This window comes from Lasiosphaeria miniovina (assembly GCF_030549165.1).
Source record: "Lasiosphaeria miniovina strain SMH2392-1A chromosome Unknown B0T26scaffold_4, whole genome shotgun sequence".
Classification (NCBI taxonomy): Eukaryota; Fungi; Ascomycota; class Sordariomycetes; order Sordariales; family Lasiosphaeriaceae; genus Lasiosphaeria; species Lasiosphaeria miniovina.
The window spans coordinates 3,353,000-3,373,267 of record NW_026848223.1 but is presented as its reverse complement, the minus strand read 5'-3'; the positions used below and the strand labels follow the sequence as shown (position 1 = coordinate 3,373,267).

Below are 20,268 nucleotides of genomic sequence, written 5' to 3'. Positions count from 1 at the left end.
CGCCCTCCGGAGCCATCTGCCGTTCGGATCTCGCGAACGAGACGAAGAGGTTGCCAAGATCCGGGCCGAAAAGGACAACGGCCATGTGAGGGGCGACATCTCGGCGTGCGGGCCGTGTCCGGCCCTGAACGCGCTGGCCAACCAGGGATGTCTATAAGTCCTCTCCTCTCTTTGCACTCTGTGATACTTCACTCCCCATTCCGTACTTGTCACTTAACAGGAACGGAAAACAAAGGAAAGAATAAAGGGGAAAACACCTAACACCCCTCCAGCCCCCGCGACGGCAAAAACGTCAGCATCGCGCGCGCCGAGGCCGCACTCATGACAGCGCTGCACATGGACGGCGTGCTGGCACACACGCTGGCCCCCCAACTCAAACCCTTCCGGCACACCAAGACCAAAACCTTCGACCTGGCCGACATGCGGCGGCACGGCGTGGTGGAGCGCGATGTGTCGTTCACGCGGCTCGACTTTCGGCACGGCGACAACTACACGTTCCAGCCGGCCATGTTTGACACCATGCTGGCCGACGCGGCGCGGGTGAATGGGGACGAGGGGATGACGACGGTGCGCTCGCTCGCTGCCACGTACCGCCGCTGCGAGCGCGAGAAGGCCGATAGTCCGCCGTCGCCAGGACTGTCGTGGCGGCTGTACTTTGTGAGTCTGGTGCAGACGGTCAGTTTCCTGCATACCGCCGATGTTGGGGGCAGGTGGGTAGGGACGTGTTGGCGGAGTTTTATACGCTGGAGCGGTCCCCGGCTGTCATGTTGGAGAATCAGAGCACGCGGCACCTGACGGGGCTCGTGGCGAACACGCTGCAGCTGGCGTATTATCTGTGGTTCGGCGGAGTGAAATAGTTCAACTTCGCACTCACCCGATTAGGGCATGCATATCGGAATTGAGCACGGGTTTGTTGTTGACATTGTTTGTCTTGTTGACATTGATTGTCATGTTGTTGATATTGATTGTCATGTTGTTGACATTGATTGTCTTGTTGTTGACATTGTTTGTCTTGCTGTTGACATTGGTTGTCTTGTTGTTGCTGAATGCGCTGGGTGACATGGTGGATATTGGGTCTAGTCTGCCATGTGGAAAGGTCGCTCGCTTTGCCTCTGCACCCACAAGACGGATTTCACAAGTTGGCTTTGAGGCACCTATTTTGTGCAAGTATTCCGTGGCTCAGGTGTTGTCGCTGCTTGTTGCTAGCACGGTGGGATTCTCCAGTAGGATTCTCCAGAGAACAGCCAACGAACTTTGACCGCTCTTGGATGAGTCGAGACGGTCAGTGGAGAAAACAACCAGATCGGCTTTGAAAGGATGTTGATTCCGAGAGATGCAGGCAGAACCTGATACGCCGGAGCGTGGCACCAAAGACGCGCCCCCTTCCACATGGCTCTTATCGCCGCAATCTCCGCTCCCAAAGTTGCGTGGGGTGACTGAAGGAGACCTGCTTAGAAATTTAAAACTGAACAAGACTTGCTTAGAAATTCAAAATGTGCGGGGCGAGAACGGGTTCTATTGAATACAGCAGCAAACTCTGGTACCGCGGAGGTATGCGGGGGGGTGCGGATAAATACTGTCTAGGAGGAGGGCGTAACGCCGCATTGCGTATCCGTATGCTGAGGCCAAGCGACAGAACGGGCCGCTGCGCCTGCTGACCAATCCACTGCCCCGGGCAGTGGCGCGGCAACAACAGACCAAACTGGACCGTCCCGAGATAGGAAGCCAATGCCCGCACATCGAGCGTTTGAGACACAGGTCGGTGACTTTTGCGAGAGATTCGGTCAAGGGCTTGGCTGATGCAGGGGAGCTGCAATCAGTTTCCTGTTTCATTCCATTCGCATTCTCGAGGCTCCTGTTCATATTCAAATCCAAATGTGGCGTGGCGTGGTGGGACGGTTGCGCCGTCCCGTTATGGCTCGCCCGTCGGCCTATAAGAAGAGCTTGCCACCCGCCTGCTGGTGGTGTCTTCGCCAGTTCAACTCGACATCCCCCGCTCGCTCGCCTTCGTCCCCAATACGTCTACCCAACCAGCCACGGGACCGCAGATACCGATCAGACACCATGAAGGCCATCAAGATCATCGCCAGAGGCAAGGCCGAAATCCAGGACGCGCCTATCCCTGCGCTTCGGGACGACTACGTGCTCGTCAAGGTCAAGGCCGTTGCCCTGAATCCCACCGACTGGTAAGGCGCTTTTCTCCGTCCAGAGTGCTCTGCTAGCTCGGCCGAGGTCTAATCTCGATCCGACAGGAAGCACATTGACTTTGGCGGTCTGGCGGGCGCGACCTCGGGCTGCGACTTCGCCGGCGTGGTCGAGGAGATTGGGTCCAAGGTGACCAAAGCGTGGAAGAAGGGGGACCGCATTGCGGGCTTCGCGCACGGCGGCAACGCGTTGCAGCTCGAGGACGGCGGCTTTGCCGAGTACCTCGTGGCCAAGGGCGACCTGTGGCTCAAGGTGTGTGTTGTTGTTGTTGCATCCCCAAGTTAATAACCCACAGTCTAACAAGTAACAAAACCCCCGCGCCAGATCCCCGACGGCGTTTCCGACGAAGACGCCAGCACGCTGGGCATCGGCATCACCACCGTCGGCCAGGCCCTCTACCAGTCGCTGAAGCTTCCGCTGCCAGGCGCGAGCACCAAAGCCGGCGTGCCGCTGCTGATCTACGGCGCGAGCACCGCGACGGGCACGCTCGCCGTGCAGTTCGCGCGGCTGTCCGGCTGCTCGAGCATCATCGCAACATGCTCGCCATCCAATTTCGAGCTGGTCAAGTCCCTCGGCGCCGACGCCGTGTTCGACTACAAGGACCCTGAGTGCGCGGCCAAGATCCGCGCGCACACGGCGGGCGCGCCCCTGGGCCTCGCGCTGGACTGCATCGGCGACCAGGCGAGCACGGATGTGTGCGCGGCGGCGCTGGGCCCCGCCGGCGGCGTCATCAGCAGCCTGTCGGCGCAGGGCAAGTCGCCGCGCCAAGATGTCACGGTGCAGTTCACCCTCGGGTACATGATCATTGGCGAGCGGTTGAAGCTCGGGCCTACCATGGACATCCCGGGCAACCCCGACGAGTTCGAGTTTGGCAAGGCCTTCTGGCCGCTGGCCGAGGCGCTGCTGGCCGAGGGCCGCATTCGTGTGCACCCGGTGCAGGTTGGCGAGGGTGGGCTGGAGGGCGTGTTTGAGGGCCTGCAGGCTATGCGCGAGGGGAAGGTTAGCGGGAAGAAGCTCGTGTATCGGATTGACTGAGGGCGTGCGTGAGGAGGTTTCTTGTGGCTTGGCTGCGGTGGCAAGTTGCTTGAGTATGAGGCCTTGCGAGAAGCTGCGGCACCGGTGACCAAGAGGTCTGGACAACATAGACGGCAACACTGCACGGCGCGTGTATCGTCAGGGGTCTGGACAACATCGATAGGCGGCAACACTGCACGACGCGTGTATCGTCAGGGGGGGAGCAGGTAATTAATTTATTATCTATTATTGTCCTGGTATTTCCTTCAACCGCTTCCCGTCGAGGACTCGAAGCACCCCCTTTCTCCAGGCACACTGGCAGTTATTAAATCAGACATTAACAATAGCATCCCCCTCGTAAATGGGATAGATCTCCGCAATGGGCGCGGACGGGCCGTCGAACGCAAAGAACAGCTCGTCGAGCGACACGGTGGCCTCGACGCCCGTGTGGTCGACGAACCTAATCACGGCGAACTCGGCCGTCGGGTCCGCGGCCAGCGTGCCGACGGTCCACGACGTCTGGATGCTGTTGTCGTAGGTCGTGACGTGGAGGGCGGGGATGCCGGCGGTGCTGCCGGCGGGCGCCTGCACGTACAGGCCGCGGTAGCGCTGGGCGGTGTTGAAGAGGAACGAGAAGCTGCTGGACGGCGTGTTGGCGGTGCTGGGGTCGTAGTCGTCGATGTAGTCGGCCGTGCCGATCAGGATCGGCGACAGCGTGAAGCCGCCCGAAGTCGTGCCGGCGACCCAGCGAGCAAGCGTGGCTTCGGGGTGGCCGGGCACCGTGAGCGAGGCGGGCGGCTGCGTGGCCGTGCCGGTGGGCCGGGCCGTGGTGGCGGAGGGGATGGCCGTGGTGGTGGTGGTTGCGGGCGGCGACGGGCCGTCGGGCGGGCACGGCACCGTGTTGCCCGGGTCGAAGATGGAGTCGCCCTGGTAAATGGGGTAGATCTCGTTGACGATGGCGTTGCTGTTAGAGCCTAGCGTGTTGATCACGTTGACGAACATGGTGGCGGTGCGGATCCACGGGTTGCCCGTGGCCGGGTCCGTGAAGGTTATGAGGGTGAAGTTGGACGTGGCGCCGCACACGCGGCCGACGACGGGGTCCGTGTTCCCTATGACGGCGTCGACGTTGTAGTCGGTGATGAAGTTGGCCGACGACGACTGGATGTACAAGCCGGCATAGTTGTCGTAGTTGTTGAACAGCAGCGAGAAGCGTGCCCGGCTCAGGTCGACCGACTTGAAGGTGCCCACGTTGCCGTCCGTCGTTTCGGGATACCCAAAAGAGGGCTGCCGCCAGCTGTTGAGCTGCGGCTGCGAGAGTTGGCCGGCAGCGGCGCTGCACAGAGCCAGGAACGGCGCGGCGAGTGCGAATTTAAAAGGCATGGTAGCTGCAGTCTGAATTAACTCTTTGGCTGAAGAGAGGAGTGGAAGCTAAGGAGTGGAAGCTGAGTGGAAGCTGAGGAGTGGAAGCTGAGGAGTGGAAGCTGAGGAGTGGAAGCTGAGGAGTGGAAGCTGAGGAGTGCGTGATTCGAAAGTTCCATTCGTGAAGGGACGGCAAAGGACCAAGTCTTTATGCGTGAAGCCGCCCAAGACTTGCTAGGCAGCCTAGGCAGTGAAGCCGTTTATTGTTTTGTTTTCCGTTTTCAGCACAAGGCAGAGAGTCACGCGTATTGGCTGCATCCAGAAACTCCTATCGTGTGCAAGGCAATATGTTGGCTCTCTGAAGGATTGTGCCTGTTGAATACGAGTTTCCGGGTGGAGGGTTACACCGAGGCAGATACTACACAGGTTTCGCCGGCTGGTTGCCGACCAGGCGGGCGCGTTGACAACTCCGCGTGACACGGCCAATAGTTCCTGGGAACGAGACGAATTATATTAAAGGCGGTGGCTAGCATAACCGGGCGCAGTGCCGCAATTGAGGAAGGTGCCTGAAACTAGTCAAAATTCCAGCAAAACTCTAGGCAGCACACGCGCTTTGGTTGCATGGACGGCTCGATTAGTCTTGACAGCCATGTTACACTGCTGTGCCGTAGCCGCGACAACACCAACAACATAGTCATAAGATGGAGCCCCACCAGGGGTAGCAGCGGGGAGCCGGCCAGCTGCACCAAATGCAATTGGCAGCCGCTCAACCCGGTCAGGTATCCATTCCACGCCGAGATGCCAACATGCGATGCAACTGAGTGAAAGAGGGAAGACGCACTCGCATTGGTTGGGGGCCGTACATGCATCCTGTATGCTGCGTTGGCCGTCACGGATACGCGTAAAGTTGTCTCTATTCGTCAATAGTAACCCTGGTTGTGGGGTGGCATCGTGGCTCTCTCGGATCTGACTCTCTTACAGGTTGACGCTTGTCCCGGGTCATCGAGGTGTTTCCCGGGACGTGTAATGGGAATTATGCAACACATTTTAGACTCTGTTCTACACTTTAGTGGATTCTGGGATTGCGTATCACACAGAAAATGTCTTTGAGCTACGCATTACTTAAATTTCTAAACTGCCTTAGTTCTAGAACTACCTTGATTTATTGCAAAGTATACAAGCGCATCTTCCATCGGCAATGGGTGAGATGTGGTAGGGTAGAGGGGAGGTCGTGTCTATTCGTGCATGGCGGTGATGGCGTGGCGTCACGACTCTTAACTACCATGAAGTTCTACAAGGTTGTTCCATCTAAGTGGAGTCGTTGGTAATGCCATCAAGCTCTATTCCATCGCGGAAATGTGCCGTCCCTGCGGCTAGGTAGGTAGGTGCCTTAGCCAATCAAAAAAAAAACGATAAACCGCAGTCGTTGCATCACGACAAGTATCTGTTGTGGCACGAATGTGGCGATGTCGGGCCATATCTAACTCGCAACCTAGACCCTCATCGCCTGCCCATTATGGACCGAGTCTTCAAGTCATCTACGGCCTATATAAACTCGCCCATCTTCTAGATAGATTGAAGACAGCTAAGCAAGTAGTGTACTATCTATCTCCCTACACGAGGTCCAGCCAGAGCTCCTTCGACTCAGCTTTCCAGTTGCGCTTAGGGACAGTTATTTCACGGCCTTGTACGTTAGTACTCTCTAGATATTTCTTTCTCTAGTGCGATCAAACCAACTACGTGAAGGGCAGCTACAAAAAGTGTCAGTATGGTAGTTGCCAAGCCCTGAGCTAAATATTAATACATAACTACGGTAGATAATTACTAGACAGGCACATATCAAAGATCAATTTCTCAAGACGCGGACACCGCCACGATCAAGGAGCCTAAAGGTTACCAAATATCTGATGTGGCTAGCCCCGCATATACCAGGCTGACCCGCCTAGTGCAGCCGAGCCGAGGCATATCTGGATCCTTGGATTCCACCGGTCCAGACCATCACCTTCCTATATATATTCCGCCGTGGCCTAGATAGCTAGACTTCCTTCCTGCAAGCAATACAGTCGTCCATTTCCCGTCCAAATCTGAACATCAACAAGACTCCGTCATCTCAATACTACCAAATTTCACAAAGGCCTTTACAGATGTCGCTCGAAGTTAGCGCCGCCTTCAATGCCTTGGCTTCCGATTTTAGTGTGTCGCCCCGCCAACTGTGGCGTTTTTGACTCCCATTGCTAGCCCCTGAACTTGGCAAAGCCCCTGAATTTTCTTTGTTCTTGGTTTTCGCTCCTTTATTTGTTTCTCTCATTTTTTCTCCGCGCAGAGGGGGAAAGGTTATTCCGTGGCAAACCAGAACCGGATATTGATCATCCTTTGTAGTTTGCTGCACACTTGGTGGGTGAGGACCAACACCTCGGCTCCCGCAGGATTGGGTAATTGCCGAGGTTGGGCTTAGAAGCCCACTCCTGTGCCGGAACACGGAACATATAACCGCAATCAGAAGCCGCCAGTGGAAAGGTTGCGCGCAGCCATTGGTCAAGGATGGCTTTAGACGGGTGGGTGGTACTTGCTTACTACCAGGCGTCGGACGCTGATGTGAATTAATACAAAACGGCCAGAACGGCTATAATTAAATGGGTTAGGTGTTGAGGTGCTAGATAGAAACGGAATGATTACAGGCATGATGACGAGCTACCCCCCGGGAAAGCGAGGGCCTCATCAAGAGCCGAGCCCCCCTGGGGCGGGAGTGCATCTTTTTGCCGGCCGTTGGCATGCCATCATCCTGGCTTGGCAACACATGTTCCGTCATTGGCTTTCCGAGGCAAGCCCGTCTCTTCCCCTCACCGCCGGATGACCTGCAGAAAGGCGGCCCAGCCGCCGCGCGCTCGGGCGGGAAAGCCGGTTTGTAGGGCTGGGCCAGTACCACCACCCACCCACCACACTCTTTTGCCACCCTGTATTTGGTGTGGATGGGCTGATCTGCGACACGGACATAATGGGGGGTGGTGCCTGCCTGAGATATCCGCCATTCCTTTTTTTTTTTTCGTTTTTTGTGGCAGTTGGCAGTCAGCCAGAATCCGTATCACCCGATAGGACAAGACGAATTGGGCGCTTACTCACTGTTGTAATTATGTCAGGCAGGCAGGCAGACTGGCAGGCAGGCAGGCAGGCAGGCAGGCAGGCTTGCAGACAGGCACGCAGGCTGGCTAGCTTGCAGATGGTTCCGATCCCGTGGGTTCAACCACCATTGTCTCACTTGCAGTCCAATGTGGTTCGTCACGCGTGGCTCCTGTGGTCGGAGATAAGATAATTGGCGGCGGAACCGCCCTCGACTTGCAAGTTGCGAACATCGGCACAGACTTGGCACATGAGGAATTAGGCGCGAACCTCCATCCAATTTATGGGTGGTAGTATTCTGATTGACGACGATCACAGCAGGGGATTGATGCGCGGTCATTTGGGAATTCATCACGTCGGCTAATTCAAGGAACTGGAAGCGGAGACTGAGAAAAACACACTGTGCATCACAGAAAATCTCGGGATTGCAGATTTTTCAGCGATCGGAACTGAATGATTGCATACGTAACACTAGTAACAACAAAACATATCGGGCCTATGCCGATGTCCAAAAATGCAAAATGCCTCGCAAGCCCTGACCCTCCGCCTCTATGACGGTCACATCTATCTAGTGGTCTGGGGTCCTTATTCGTTACTCGTCCATTCATTCATCTCGTGAATCCCTTTTTTGAAATGCCAGGGCGTGATAGTTTTGGTCCGCCGTTCCTTTTTTTTTTTGATAACCCAGAGAGCATCCAGCGCCTCGTGAAGTTGTTGAAAACATATGTAAAAGGGTATCAATATATCACAGCATCCTCTCATCCCCGCCACGCAATAGGATCCACTCTACCCAGCATGCTAGCAGCTCAGGTCGGTCGAGCTGCCCCGCCGAATCCTCTCTTTCCCCACCTCTTGCGGCCGCACAAGTCGATGTGGCTGATGTGGGCGTCCTTGTTGTCGTCCTCCTGGAGGCAGCTGCAGCGGTACATGACCTGGTACCCGAACGGGGCCGGGGAGGGATACTTGCACTTCTTCAGGTGGCGGCTGTAGAGGTCCTTGCGGGCCTGGGTGTAGGTGCAGGCACACCGGTAATATCTGACCACGTCCGAGGTCTGGCTGGCGGCCGCGAGGTTGTCCGTGTGTTTCTTGCTCAGGTCGTGCCGCTGGCGGTTCTTGTTGGTGGGGAAGGTGTCGCCGCAGAGTTCGCATGTCAAACCGCTCGTCGATGAACCTGGTGCTCGGTGGTGTCGGTGCGACCGGTCAGCTTGCTGAGCGGCCTGGTCGGGCTGCTCATATCCGCTGCTGCCCTCGCCCGACGGCCCAGCGGCGTCATAATCATACTCGTAGCCGGCAGTCGGGCCCATGTCGTGCGGCGGCGACAGCGAGATGTGATTGATGTCGTTCTCGAGGCCATCCAGTTCGGCTTCAGGAATTCTAGGGTCATATCCGACTGAGTAATTGTCGCTCTCGACGCCATGATTGACGTCATCATGGGGAGCCGAGTACTGGTGGCCCGTGGCGGTGCCCAATTCATTTTGGTCGAAGTGCGGCGGCCACTGCTCCGCGTAGGTGGTGTTGTAGGTGCCCTGCCAGTGGTCATGTTGATGGTATGCATCGTGAACAAAGGTTGCGGGGGGCTGATAGTAGCTGTTGACGTTGTTGGGGTCGGGAGCATAGGCAAATTCCTCGTTGGCGGGGCCATAGGGGGGGGCAGCGGGGTCATCCCAGCCAGGCGGCCCGGTCTCGCTGTGGTCAGGGAGCCCCGCAGCGCCTGGACCGCCCTGGCCCCAACCCGGGATTTGCTGTCGTCGGCTCATGATTTCTATGTCGCGCGTCAAGTGGTTCTCGTTCCGCAACAGCCTTTGGAAGCCACCTGAGACATGCTGCGAACACTTCACGCTCTAGACGGCCGACCTTTCTACACTTAAATCTTCTTTGCACCTGGCCAGGCGGCTCAAGTTGGGCCTCAAATCTTTCCATTTTCATCGAACGTCCAAGTCTACGCTTGCTGTGTCCTGTACGGAGTACTGTCTGAAGTGCCCTCGGGGAAAAGGGCGCCACATGCACTGCCCACCGGTGCCGTACTCCGTCACCAGGCTTTGGGCACACTCCCGGGTCCCTTAACTGCACCGCATGCACAGAAGCTTAAATCCAGCCATCAATATAATTAGCGGCAGCGCGAGGTACCGCAGTGTACCTTCATGGGCGGCGCAGAGCCAGGTGGTACGGGCTAGTACGTACATGATGCAGCCGCATTGTCAGATGGTCTCTTTTTGCATCTCGCAGCTCGTTGGGCAAAATGGAAAGCAGGGAGTGCAGTTGTAGGGCTGAGGAGAATAGGGGATGGCAGCACGCCCCACCAGCCTCCAGGCACCACACTACCAACTGTCAAGCCCTGTGAGGGCTATCCCCCTGTGAGTCACTATTGGACCTTCAATGACCCGTTTCAAGTATCGGTGGGACACGGTGATGTTAGGGCTCCACGTGTTGTACGACGCGCACACAACCGCAGCCAATCTTCATTTCTAAATCTACCGGAATGCAGGTAACTGGCTTCGTGTGGAAGGAGCAACCTTAAAGTCAACCTCGGGCTTCTTGGACCGGCCTGCTCGGCTCTGTTGCGGAGCCCTTCAAAACGCAACCTTCCACCACTGACACTGCACACTGACACTGCACACCACTGACACTGCACTGCACTGCATCCGTGCACCATCCCGAGGACCACCCGAGGGCCGTCCCGAGGCCACAAGCCCTGTTGTACTTTTGTTTCCGTCCCCTGTTTTGAGGCCAAACCCCGAGGCAGTGACTAGCTGAGCAATTTGCGTCCTCCGTGTGATACTAGTAACTCTCGTCACTGTATCCGTAAACGGAGGAGTCGTCGTCGTCGTCGTCGTCGTCGTCGTCGTCGTCTGTACCTACTCTACGTAATTGTAAGATGAAGGACCCGGCGAGCCGTTTTTGGTTAGATCATGGGGGACGCTAGCCCAAGTTACCTACTCCAGACTGGAAAGAGAGAATTGCAATGCGCCGTCTCTCATAAATTTGATCAGTTCCTTCGTTGTTACGATTACGCGGCTACCTGCGACGCCTTTGTTTAAAGAAAAATAAGGAAAAACACCTGGCTTGTATTTACTCGAGATACTTGCGTTCATACGACATCCGTACCTTTTGTACCAAAGGCACGTCCCTCCGTGTGGGTATGGATTTGACGGAAATTACGCACTGATTTTTGCTTCAGCGATTCAGGCTTGAGGAAATTGTTCCCATTACTGTAAACCCAGCCCTTCAGTGGTCACGGCTTCTGAAGGGGGAAAGGTCCAACGCACTGTCCTCGATTGGCCTGTTGACGGGGCAAGAGTGGGTGACGGGACGATGCGCACTGGTGGGCCCTTTCTTTGGCCTCAGCCTCCGTATCGCCGGCAAGTTCCAGCCAGTGGAAAAAACCTTGTACAAGGCGGGGGTGCCTGGCCTGGCTGCCACACCTGGCATTGGCACGCCCGGACACCAGCGACGCTTCATTGCCCAATCACCCCCGTCCATAGCCCAAGGCGCTTTGGCTTTGGGGCCGTGCACGCAGCACCACCCACTGATCTGCCATGATAGCAGCACGAGGCGGACGGTCCACTGTCGATTTATTCCTGCGCATGAGTTGCAAGATAGAAATCTTACTACCTTTTCCACCGGCAAATGGTTAGCGTGGAGCGACGCACAGCTGGGTATTCGTGGCGGCCCCCAAACGTGGCTCGGTACTGTAGGAGCCTAGGTAAAGAGAGACGTTTTCTGTACTGATGTCGGTCAATGTTGAGGGCCTTGCAAGCCCCCTGCCGTTAACTGCCATGTTTCGTCCCGCCCTGCTTGTGTGGGGGCGGCACCGATGCCTCGGGTCAGCAATTGGACCTGAGAATACTTGAGGCGGCTTATGATGGAGGCGCTCTGCGGAATAGCGAGAAAGCGGCTTCGCTGACGGGATTTCGGCGGTAGAGCTACGCACAAGCTCCTTGTTGGCGTGCCGAGACCGGGGTGCGGAAGCCTGATTGAGGAAATTGGGATCGGTGAGCACGAGGCCTCCCTGAGGAGAAGCCTGCGACTACAAGGTACACCAGGTTATTGGTGCCGGCCGCTGTCCAGCAAGAGCGAATGGGCCCGAAAAGCAAGGGACGATGGTATAATTCAGCTTTGGTGCTTCCGTAAATTGCTACCCAGGTTGCCGTGATGGGGCCGGAGACCAGGGCAGTCGAGCCTGGGCCCGGCCGCCCGGAATAGCCCCGCAGGTGTGTGAGTACCTGTACATACAAAACCTCGGCCATACTGGCTGTCATTCCCAAGAAGCTGCCAAGCCGCGTCATGGCTCTTTCCCGTCCTGCCCTTCTCCACGCCCCACTTTCCTTCAGCTCGAGGACACGGTCACCCCGAGGATGGGGACGGGCAAGGACTGGTGGACAAAGCGCAAGGCTCGGGCCGCCTTCATCGACGCTTTTTCATCGACGCTTTTCTATGGCCGCTAAAATGACGTTCGGGTATTTGGCACTCACGGTTTTGGTTGAAAGGAACCGGTGTGCGGCTTACCCACCCACCTGTGCTGCGTGTAACCTTACAACCTGAGGCCCGAGGAGTCAATCCCGTCCGAAAAACAAGGTTGGGTTCCAAGATAATGCGGGCACGCTGCAGCATCCCTGGTGCGCTGAGAAGGCGGGACGGTAATCGCTGCCTTCCATGACCCTGCACAGCACCTCACCGTGTAACCACCAACCATAAGGGGGCCTGGGGAGAATCCATGAGCCTGGGCCGGCAAGTCAGCCAGCCAGGCCAGAACCGACGCCGACAAACACAGTGGGAAAGAATGGAGTCAAGGCGGTTTCTGGCGGTCTGGTCACGGGCCTTCCCTACCTGATTTGTCATATCATCTCTTCACCCGTCCCCGCGCACCTGTTCCCCGTTCCTTCTCTTTCATGTCCTCCCTTCTGTGCAAGCGCACACCAAGCATGCCTTGACCCAGAGCCGGCTTCCCAGGGTTGGGTTATTAATTATGACGGACGAGGCTTCGTCCTCACTCCTCACCCAGTCGGCCCGTATCGCAGTCTAAGCGCCCACCGTCGCCTTTTTTCCCGTCTTGCGACGCTTGGGAAATAAAGAAAAGAAAAAGGCAACGGCGCCAAAAGTGCGAACCACGGACGGTCCAACCACCTTTTTCGCCACCAAGGTCCAAACCACCACGAAACTACCATCGTGGGACCTCGGTCCGGCCGGACAATCTGTCTCGACGACAGCTCATCAGGCTTGTGTCGTTTCGTTTCGTTTCGTCTCCCGCGTCGCGTTGGTCGGCGGTCGGTTCCCCCGAGTTGGGCATCAACCCAGTGCACCGGTCGGTGTACTGATGCAGCAACCTCTCACCCCCGAGGTTCAACTCTACGTCGACCCGACAGCAGGGCATTAGACAGCCTTGCGCCGCCATGTTTCGGGGCGCAGACAAGGGCGCCGATGACAGCATCACCAACCGTGCCCGCGACACGACGTCCGAGGCTGCGCGCCAATCCTCACTTGCGCCCGAAAACCGCCTCGGGGGGAGATGCGACGGACGATGGCCTGAAACTACAAGCGCGGCGGCCTCCTTGTGGTTGACGATCAGGTGCGCCTTGAAACTCACCTGCAGCCGGCCGCCAGCAGGCTACGATCACCCTCAGTGGGTCCCGCTCTCGTCGCTGCACCGGTCCCCCAGTCTCTGTCGTCACGATACGGCCGTCCCGGGGGGACTCCATCCCCGCGAAGGAGCCCGCCCCGATTCTGGTTCTTGTTGTCTCGGCTGCGATCCTATTTTGCGACGGCGGTTGCGACATGGAGAAATGAGTCAACTCGCCAACTTGGAGGCCGCCCGCTGCTTCGTCAGTAGAACAGCTGGCGTCCCGCACAAGAACACTGGAAGAATGGGACAAGAGTTGGCTGACGACTTCCGAGGCAAATGCAGGTCACAGGCACCTATGTGCTACGCCGAGCTCCCACATACCTCGGCTCGAAAAAAAACCTGAGCACCTCGCCGATGGACGCGACGGCGAGAACAGCGACGGCCACAACTGGACGTCCACACTGGACGGCCACCCTGGACGGCCACAACTGGATGGCCGAGAGCTCGGGCAAGACAATCCGAGTCTACGCGGCATTTTCTGAGGCACTTCTGGAGATGACGGTAATCCCGTGCGACACGGCAGATTCTCTTCAGTTTACAGCCATACCGCCAGTCATTGTTATGCAACGCTTGATCCAGACGGCCATTGAATGCGCCCTGGACTACCAGCAGCGAGGCGCACAAAGCGAATGACGATGCCATCGCCTTGGAGCTCTTCAACTGAGCTACAAAAAGGTCTGCACTCGGCGTGTCATCGCCGGTAGCGACGCGTTGAGAAAGAACCGCCCCGCCTTGGAAAGTATGTGACTCTCTGCAGGGTGTGGCCGCAGGCGCAAACCCTCTGACTCCCACCTGTCGTGATATATCTGCCGGTGAATCCCTTTTTAGGTGACCAGATTTCTCTCAGAGTCTTGATGTTTTTTTTTCCTTGACAGCGATCCTGCCTAAGAGTACCGAACAGAATCGATGTCCATCCCGCTCAGATCTGGAGAGGTGCGCATGGAACTAGGGCAGCACAGGAAGAGCCAAAGGTGAGTCGAGAACGATCTGTCGGTGAACATAGGTACCTAACTGAGAGATGGATGTGGATTCGCATGATCGAGTACTAAAGTGATTCGTGTTTCGACAAGCAGAGTATCCGTAGATGGATAAGTATTTAGAGCAATACAAGAGTATAACATCGCTGCAAAAGTCTCCGAGTTCCCCATGGAACAATACGATAATCTGTGACTAGACCTAGTATCACCAGTACACCTTGCTCGCCGGCGATCCGGCAAGGCATTTTCGGTTGCTCTTCTGGTTGCAGCGATCGAGCGCCATTGGGCGATAAGCTGACGCCTTGCTGCCAAGAAGGCACTTTCCTGCCCGCTTTGCAAGTCGTACTTTCCAGGAGACCGATTACCGAATGCAAGCTTTTTCCGGGCAGCTGCGCCCCTCCACCGTCAAGCCTTGCAACAAAGCGCGCAAGTAATCCATCCAAGTCGTCGCGCCTGTCAATTGACGCATTCCGTCAATTTCGCTTCTGCTGTCCTGTCGCCATCGTTGTCGATTAGGATAAAACCATGAAGCCATTCATTTATCGACCCATCAACCGGCCCAGGACCATACGGCTGCTCAAGATCTTTCCTGGGAAACTTGGGGAGCCGGTCAATGTTCTCATCCGGCACGCCTGCATTGACGACAGTAACTTTCCCAAGTTCTCAACTCTTCCTACACCTGGGGTAGCAGCGAGCCGACCCATTCAATCGAGTGCCGCGGCTCCAAGATCAGCATCACGGCAAGCTTACAGGTCTGCATGATGAACGACATCTACCGAAGGGCCGACGAGGTCACTGTGTACCTTGGAGAGGCCCAGGGTGGTGAGGATCTGGCTATACAGTTGCTGGGGCGTATCTACGACCTCGCGAAAAAGCTTCGGGAGGAGAAATACGCCGAAGAGCAGCGACAGGCCAAAGTCGTGCTTCCCGTCTACCAAGCAAACTAGCCGCCGGATCCGCGACAATACGGGCTGCCGCCATTCAATAGCCCCTACTGGGAGGCGGTCGAGAAATTACTTCTCCGCCCTTGGTTTACACGCGTCTGGATCGTCTAGGAGTTCGCGCTTGCTGGTGTGCCTCTCCTCACCTACGGGAATGGACGCGCCGTCCTGCCTCACTGGTACTTTGGATAGCTAGAGTTCAATCTCCGGTGCCTGGGCCTATACAACCAGTTCCTTGTGACTTTGAAACCCGACGAAATCCGTGAAGCCCTCCAGACATCTCTCTACTGTATGAACAGACTCGGCGCATTGCGTTCCTGCAGAGAATCGGGAAAATGGCCCACAATGATGAGTCTCCTGGGGCGTGGGATCGGTCCGGCCGCAACAGACGCGCGTGACCACGTCTTCGGCTGCCTCGGAATTACCGAAGACTACGATGCGCCCGAGTTGCAGCCCGACTACACAAAGTCGGTTGAGGATGTGTTTGCGGACTGTTGCAAATACTCTGTGCAGGCTCTAAAGAAACTAGACTTCCTGTACGAGGCTGGATGTTACCAGAAGAATCACAGGTTACCCTCCTGGGCTCCAGACTGGACAGCTTGTCGGATTACTGCCACTCTCGGGCGCAACGATTCAGTTGAAAACAAACCAGCCTATGACTCTACGCGGAACATGCCACCCGTGGCCCATTTTGATTGGGACTGTGACTACAAAGCTCTCGTCGTCCGAGGCTCCACCCTTTCAAAGATAGCGACGCTCGGATCCAGTCTGTTTCGGGATCCCCAGTCTGTGTAGCTTCCCGACAGTCCAGAGGCATCCGATTGGTATAAACAAACCGTCATGTTTGCGTCGGTGACACGACCGGGAGGCGTGGAGTCCCATGCGGGGTCCCTAATTGTAGACAGCAGTGTTGCCCCTTTGGGGCGGGAACCGCTCGGTCTCGACCACTACCGGCTTTCGCTCTGAGTTTCGAGTACCACAAAGGTCTTCTTTCCGAGCGGCCATGTTAATGGCAGAGCTTTTCGGAACACTGGTTTCTCGAGGCTGCTATCGGAGACGGTTCTGTATCACCACAGACGGGCTCCTGGGCCAGGTTCCCGTCGAGACGCAGAAGGGCGATGAAATCTGCCTGTTGTCCGGCACCCAAGTTCCGTTTGTTGTGCGCAACGTGGGAAGCCGTGGCGGTGGCGAGCAGCACTACCAGCTCGTCGGCGAGTGTTATATAGATGGGTTGATGTACGGGGAAGGTCTGGATCTGTCTGGGTTTTCCCTTCAGGATATCGTCTTGGTTTAATTAGTAGCCCAGCTACTTGTTCATCCATTTTCACTGCTATACTGGGCACAAAAAGACGATGTTCAAGAATTTGGAAAACAATTTAGCTTGAGGGCTTGCAAATTAGCGCAGGAACTCAGGGGCTTGGCCCGTGAGGTTGAAGAACATATCTCTAATAGTTTCTAAGATAGGCCGAAACTATTTATCTCCGTCCTTCTCCCCTCTCTTCATCTCCCTATCCTCAGTCCCCCTTCCTTGGTCACCCCTTCCTTGGTCACCCCTTCCTTCGTCTCCCCTTCCTTCGTCCCCCCTTTCTTCGTCTCCCCCTCCTTCGCCTCCAAATATCATTCAAGCACGGATGTTTTTCAACTCCTCCTATGCAAACGTCAACACCAGTGTCTCTGCCTCTGTTCAGTCGTGTTAACTCGAGAGCACATACCTCTGTCAACTTCCGCGGCGTCGTAATGATGTAGACGTCGTCATAGAGCTCAACTTCGAAATCTCCCTCTTCGAAAGCGGCTCGCAAGACTTGGAACATTTGAGCCTCGCTCACAGGAGCGGCGTGAATCCTGGTGGTTGCTGCAATGATAGTGGTTTCGGCGGAGTGTTGCTGGGTCAGACTGGCAGTGGATGCAGAGCCCTCGGTCGATTCTTCGTGGCCCAGCGTGGACATGACGAGAAGACTAAGAAGGTCGGCCTTGTGAAGACTGAGAAGAGGGAGATAGATAACTAGTCCTGCCGATCTGGAATACCTAATTCACGAAAGAATTCGGAGAGAGATATTGCAGACGGACGAGACGCCGGTACAAATACATTGTGTCCGCGGGCCCAGACTGAGCTGAGGAAAGCAGATTTACATGAAACCAGCAATCAATCATATCTGCATAGACATGCGCAAATCCAGTTATTGCAGTATGATAACTTTTCAGTAATTGGCAGTCTTCAAATTGTTAATTTGGGTGGCGTGGCCTCTTTTGAGGCCTAACCTGATCAAACGTTGATCAATAGCCGATCGCTACCAAATACGAGATCGATGGGCTAAGTGCCACAGCTTGGCGATCGGCCGAATGTCAGCCAGTAATTATCGAGAGCATCATTTGAACAAGGCAGTCAGACTGTGTAAATTGTCTACCCGACACGTTAAAACTCGAACAAATCATTTGCACCGGGCCGTACTGGCCTATCCAAATGGCCGGGGGTGTGGTTGCCGAGACAACGGCCAGCCAGCAATGTAAACAATTGACACTGGTAATTATGTCTCGCCCTGGGGGGAAGGAATAATGAATGTGACACCGCTAACTCCTCGATCGACATTGGCTAGACGACATGGCGCGACAGTTTCGAAGCTCTGCGAAACAGAACATTCGTGACCGGCGTCCAGCAGAAATAAAGCCCAAACACGAGCCCCGTCAGCGGCACAGCCGCAGCAAAGTATGCGTACCACAGCGGAGAGAAGACCGCCTCGCCATCCTGGGGGTTCCAGTTGAACATCCCCATCGACATAAAGGTCTGGTGTGAGAGAGGGAGTCAGCAAAGGGGTTGCACGCTCAGGGGGGAAGTAAATAAGGAGTTAGAAACACAAAGACTCGACTGGGGAGACTTGTCGTGGGGGTTTACCGCGACAAAGGTTGCTGGCAGGAAGATCATGGTTAGAAAGGCGAGTGCCTTCATCTTGTTGTTTTCGCGGCGCGCGATGCTGGATGTTTCCTTTTTTTTTGCGCGCAAGTAGCCGGAAGTATCAGCGAACATTCAGTTTGTTTCGTCTCCTCTTAAGTATACTTCAAGGGTCCAATTGGCAGCACACACTCTTGCTCCCTCCTGCCATAACCCCTGAGGAGTGTGCGTGGGCAACAGCCTTGAATGGAAATAGAATGCGACAAAGGAGGTAGATAATCAAGCAGTCTCTCACCATCTGGAACGTCATAGTCACGAGCTGCACGAGCCCGTCGCACTTGCGCACGGCGGCGCCGTACTCGTCGACCATGCGCAAGAGGTACTGTCCGGCGTCGAGCAGCGGCAGGCCCGGGTCGTTGTTCACCATAGCAGGAAACAACGTCAAGCCGCCGCCACCGCCGCCGACGCCGCCGCTCGATGTCAAAGACGCAGACGAATACGCGACTAGCTGCCGCAGGCGCTCCATCTCGCCAGCCCAGCTGACGAGGCTGTTGCGCAGCAGCGCGACGTCGGCGCCCATGCCGACGAGGTCGCGTGGGTCGTCGTCGTGGGCGCCCGGGCCAGCCGATGTCTTCTTCTCGGCAGTGGCAACGACGCCGAGCTGGAAGTTCTTGACCAGCGCCGCGACGGCGTCGGCCTGCCGCTCGACCTGCTCGAACCGCGCCACCTTCTCCATCTGCAGGAACGCGTTGATCAGCATGAACGGCTGGCACGCGCCGTGCTCGGCGTACGCGAGCCGCTCGAGCACCGTGTGTGTTTGCTGTGGCGTGCAGCCGAAGAATATGGCGTAGATGAATGGGTTTGACGAGGGGGAGGTGGGCGAGGGGATCACGGTCAGCGACAGCGCCATGTCTCCGTCGAGTGAATTGGTCGTGCGTAGGTTGTAGACTGACATGGCGGTTAGCAAGGGTTGGCATTGCAGGTGTGTCAATGGACAGTCGTGGTTGAGGGTAGGAGAACCAGGAACGAGTACATGTTTTGCGGTGCGGCCCCGAGAGTTCTTCGCTCTTGAATATGGCGGGCCATCCGCGGTTGATGATGACCTGGATGGCTTGGTGTGTGTGCAGCTTGTCGACGACACGTCTGAAGACGCCTTCGCTGGGGAACGGGAGATACTTGAGGTTTGATGGGTTTCGGAGCTTTTTTCCGCCGTGAATTAAGTCTGGCTGGCGGGGGCATATGCTGACGGTGTGCGTGTTAATTGATCTGGCATCATTGAGCCATGGTACCATGGTAGTACCAACTCAGTCTTGTCCTGTGACCACCACTTACATCAGGCTGAGAGATGCTTCGATGTCTGTAGAATCGGGGTTGGGGATCTGTCCGGGGGTCAGCATTTTGCGTTGGAGCAACCCCTTTCTTCGCCTCCTCTTCCCTTCTCCGTAATTTTTCCGTCTCGCGACGCCCGCAGACACTGCAGGTGTGTGAATCGCCACTTACAGCATCCAGCCAGTCATTCCACTCTTTTTCAGCAGTGAGTTTGGTCGAGTGCATCGCCCTATCAAAATGCGCCGGCGGCCGTCCGCGCATCTGGCGGATCTGCACAACTGATGTCGGTCTTCCGTCGTAGTAAAACAAGGGCGGCTTGGATTGCTTGCCGGTCCGGTCCCAAGCGGCAGTCTTCCATGCAAGATCCATGGCAAGAATTTGAGGACAACTTGAACTGGTCGGGGGGGCGGAATGTTTAGTTGCACTTGCAGGGGTTCTGATCCCGTTCTCTCTGACGGTTTTTGTCGCGGGACATGACGTTTTCATGTCTTCAAGCGAGGTAATGAGCATGGCCGAGCAAGGCTCTAGCCCAATATTAGGCAAAAATGCATATGCTGCATATCTGTCAAGCTTGACGCATGTCTAGCATGCGCGTGCATGATAGTGTCCAATTGGACGTGGGCGCAACCTTGATTATTATCGCAGCCTGCCTGTCGTAGCGTGCGCCCAGACAGAAAAAATGACCTGATATTCTTATTGTGTAACGACGACGCCCGGTACACACCATCTCCATTGCCCTCCTTTTTGGTCTAATTCGCACAATCGAACGGTGAGTTGAGAGTTGAGGCTCTGTAGGGAAATGTCGACTAGCTACCTACA

At 56.1% G+C, this 20,268-nt stretch overlaps 9 protein-coding genes across 9 annotated transcripts; 5 read left to right on the top strand and 4 right to left on the bottom strand.

The window, feature by feature from the left end:
• Positions 1–261: 261 nt before the first annotated feature.
• B0T26DRAFT_626537 (uncharacterized protein) lies at positions 262–525 on the top strand (the record flags this gene model as incomplete). The annotated part of the gene is made up of 1 exon (XM_060436188.1): positions 262–525. A coding segment is annotated over one exon (264 nt), but the record flags the coding sequence as incomplete, so codon positions are not given.
• Positions 526–2,064: 1,539 nt separating this feature from the next.
• On the top strand, positions 2,065–3,240 carry B0T26DRAFT_676009 (putative zinc-binding oxidoreductase ToxD; the record flags this gene model as incomplete). Its single annotated transcript, XM_060439916.1, has 3 exons — positions 2,065–2,186; positions 2,253–2,457; positions 2,530–3,240. 3 exons carry the CDS (start codon positions 2,065–2,067, stop codon positions 3,238–3,240), a joined length of 1,038 nt encoding a protein of 345 aa, XP_060296535.1.
• An 858-nt stretch (positions 3,241–4,098) lies between these two features.
• Positions 4,099–4,566, bottom strand: B0T26DRAFT_625421 (uncharacterized protein; the record flags this gene model as incomplete). Its single annotated transcript, XM_060436166.1, has 1 exon — positions 4,099–4,566. A coding segment is annotated over one exon (468 nt), but the record flags the coding sequence as incomplete, so codon positions are not given.
• A 3,077-nt stretch (positions 4,567–7,643) lies between these two features.
• On the bottom strand, positions 7,644–8,274 carry B0T26DRAFT_303057 (uncharacterized protein). Its single transcript, XM_060434273.1, has one exon. It carries the CDS (start codon positions 8,045–8,047, stop codon positions 7,712–7,714), a length of 336 nt encoding a protein of 111 aa, XP_060296533.1. The 5' UTR covers positions 8,048–8,274; the 3' UTR covers positions 7,644–7,711.
• On the bottom strand, positions 8,127–9,452 carry B0T26DRAFT_872134 (uncharacterized protein; the record flags this gene model as incomplete). Its single annotated transcript, XM_060447951.1, has 1 exon — positions 8,127–9,452. One exon carries the CDS (start codon positions 9,450–9,452, stop codon positions 8,502–8,504), a length of 951 nt encoding a protein of 316 aa, XP_060296532.1. The 3' UTR covers positions 8,127–8,501.
• Positions 9,453–13,085: 3,633 nt separating this feature from the next.
• Positions 13,086–13,948, top strand: B0T26DRAFT_751764 (uncharacterized protein; the record flags this gene model as incomplete). Its single annotated transcript, XM_060445430.1, has 2 exons — positions 13,086–13,342; positions 13,588–13,948. 2 exons carry the CDS (start codon positions 13,086–13,088, stop codon positions 13,946–13,948), a joined length of 618 nt encoding a protein of 205 aa, XP_060296531.1.
• Positions 13,949–14,817: 869 nt separating this feature from the next.
• B0T26DRAFT_751763 (uncharacterized protein) lies at positions 14,818–15,239 on the top strand (the record flags this gene model as incomplete). Its single annotated transcript, XM_060445429.1, has 2 exons — positions 14,818–14,976; positions 15,045–15,239. 2 exons carry the CDS (start codon positions 14,818–14,820, stop codon positions 15,237–15,239), a joined length of 354 nt encoding a protein of 117 aa, XP_060296530.1.
• A 50-nt stretch (positions 15,240–15,289) lies between these two features.
• On the top strand, positions 15,290–16,132 carry B0T26DRAFT_303011 (uncharacterized protein). Its single transcript, XM_060434272.1, has one exon. The coding sequence runs from the start codon at positions 15,525–15,527 to the stop codon at positions 16,026–16,028; it is 504 nt and encodes a 167-aa protein (XP_060296529.1). The 5' UTR covers positions 15,290–15,524; the 3' UTR covers positions 16,029–16,132.
• A 1,507-nt stretch (positions 16,133–17,639) lies between these two features.
• B0T26DRAFT_710726 (uncharacterized protein) lies at positions 17,640–18,354 on the bottom strand. The gene is made up of 2 exons (XM_060441993.1): positions 17,828–18,354; positions 17,640–17,754 (listed from the first exon to the last, which is right to left on the bottom strand). Exon 1 carries the CDS (start codon positions 18,253–18,255, stop codon positions 18,034–18,036), a length of 222 nt encoding a protein of 73 aa, XP_060296528.1. The 5' UTR covers positions 18,256–18,354; the 3' UTR covers positions 17,640–17,754; positions 17,828–18,033.
• Between the last annotated feature and the right edge of the window lie 1,914 nt (positions 18,355–20,268).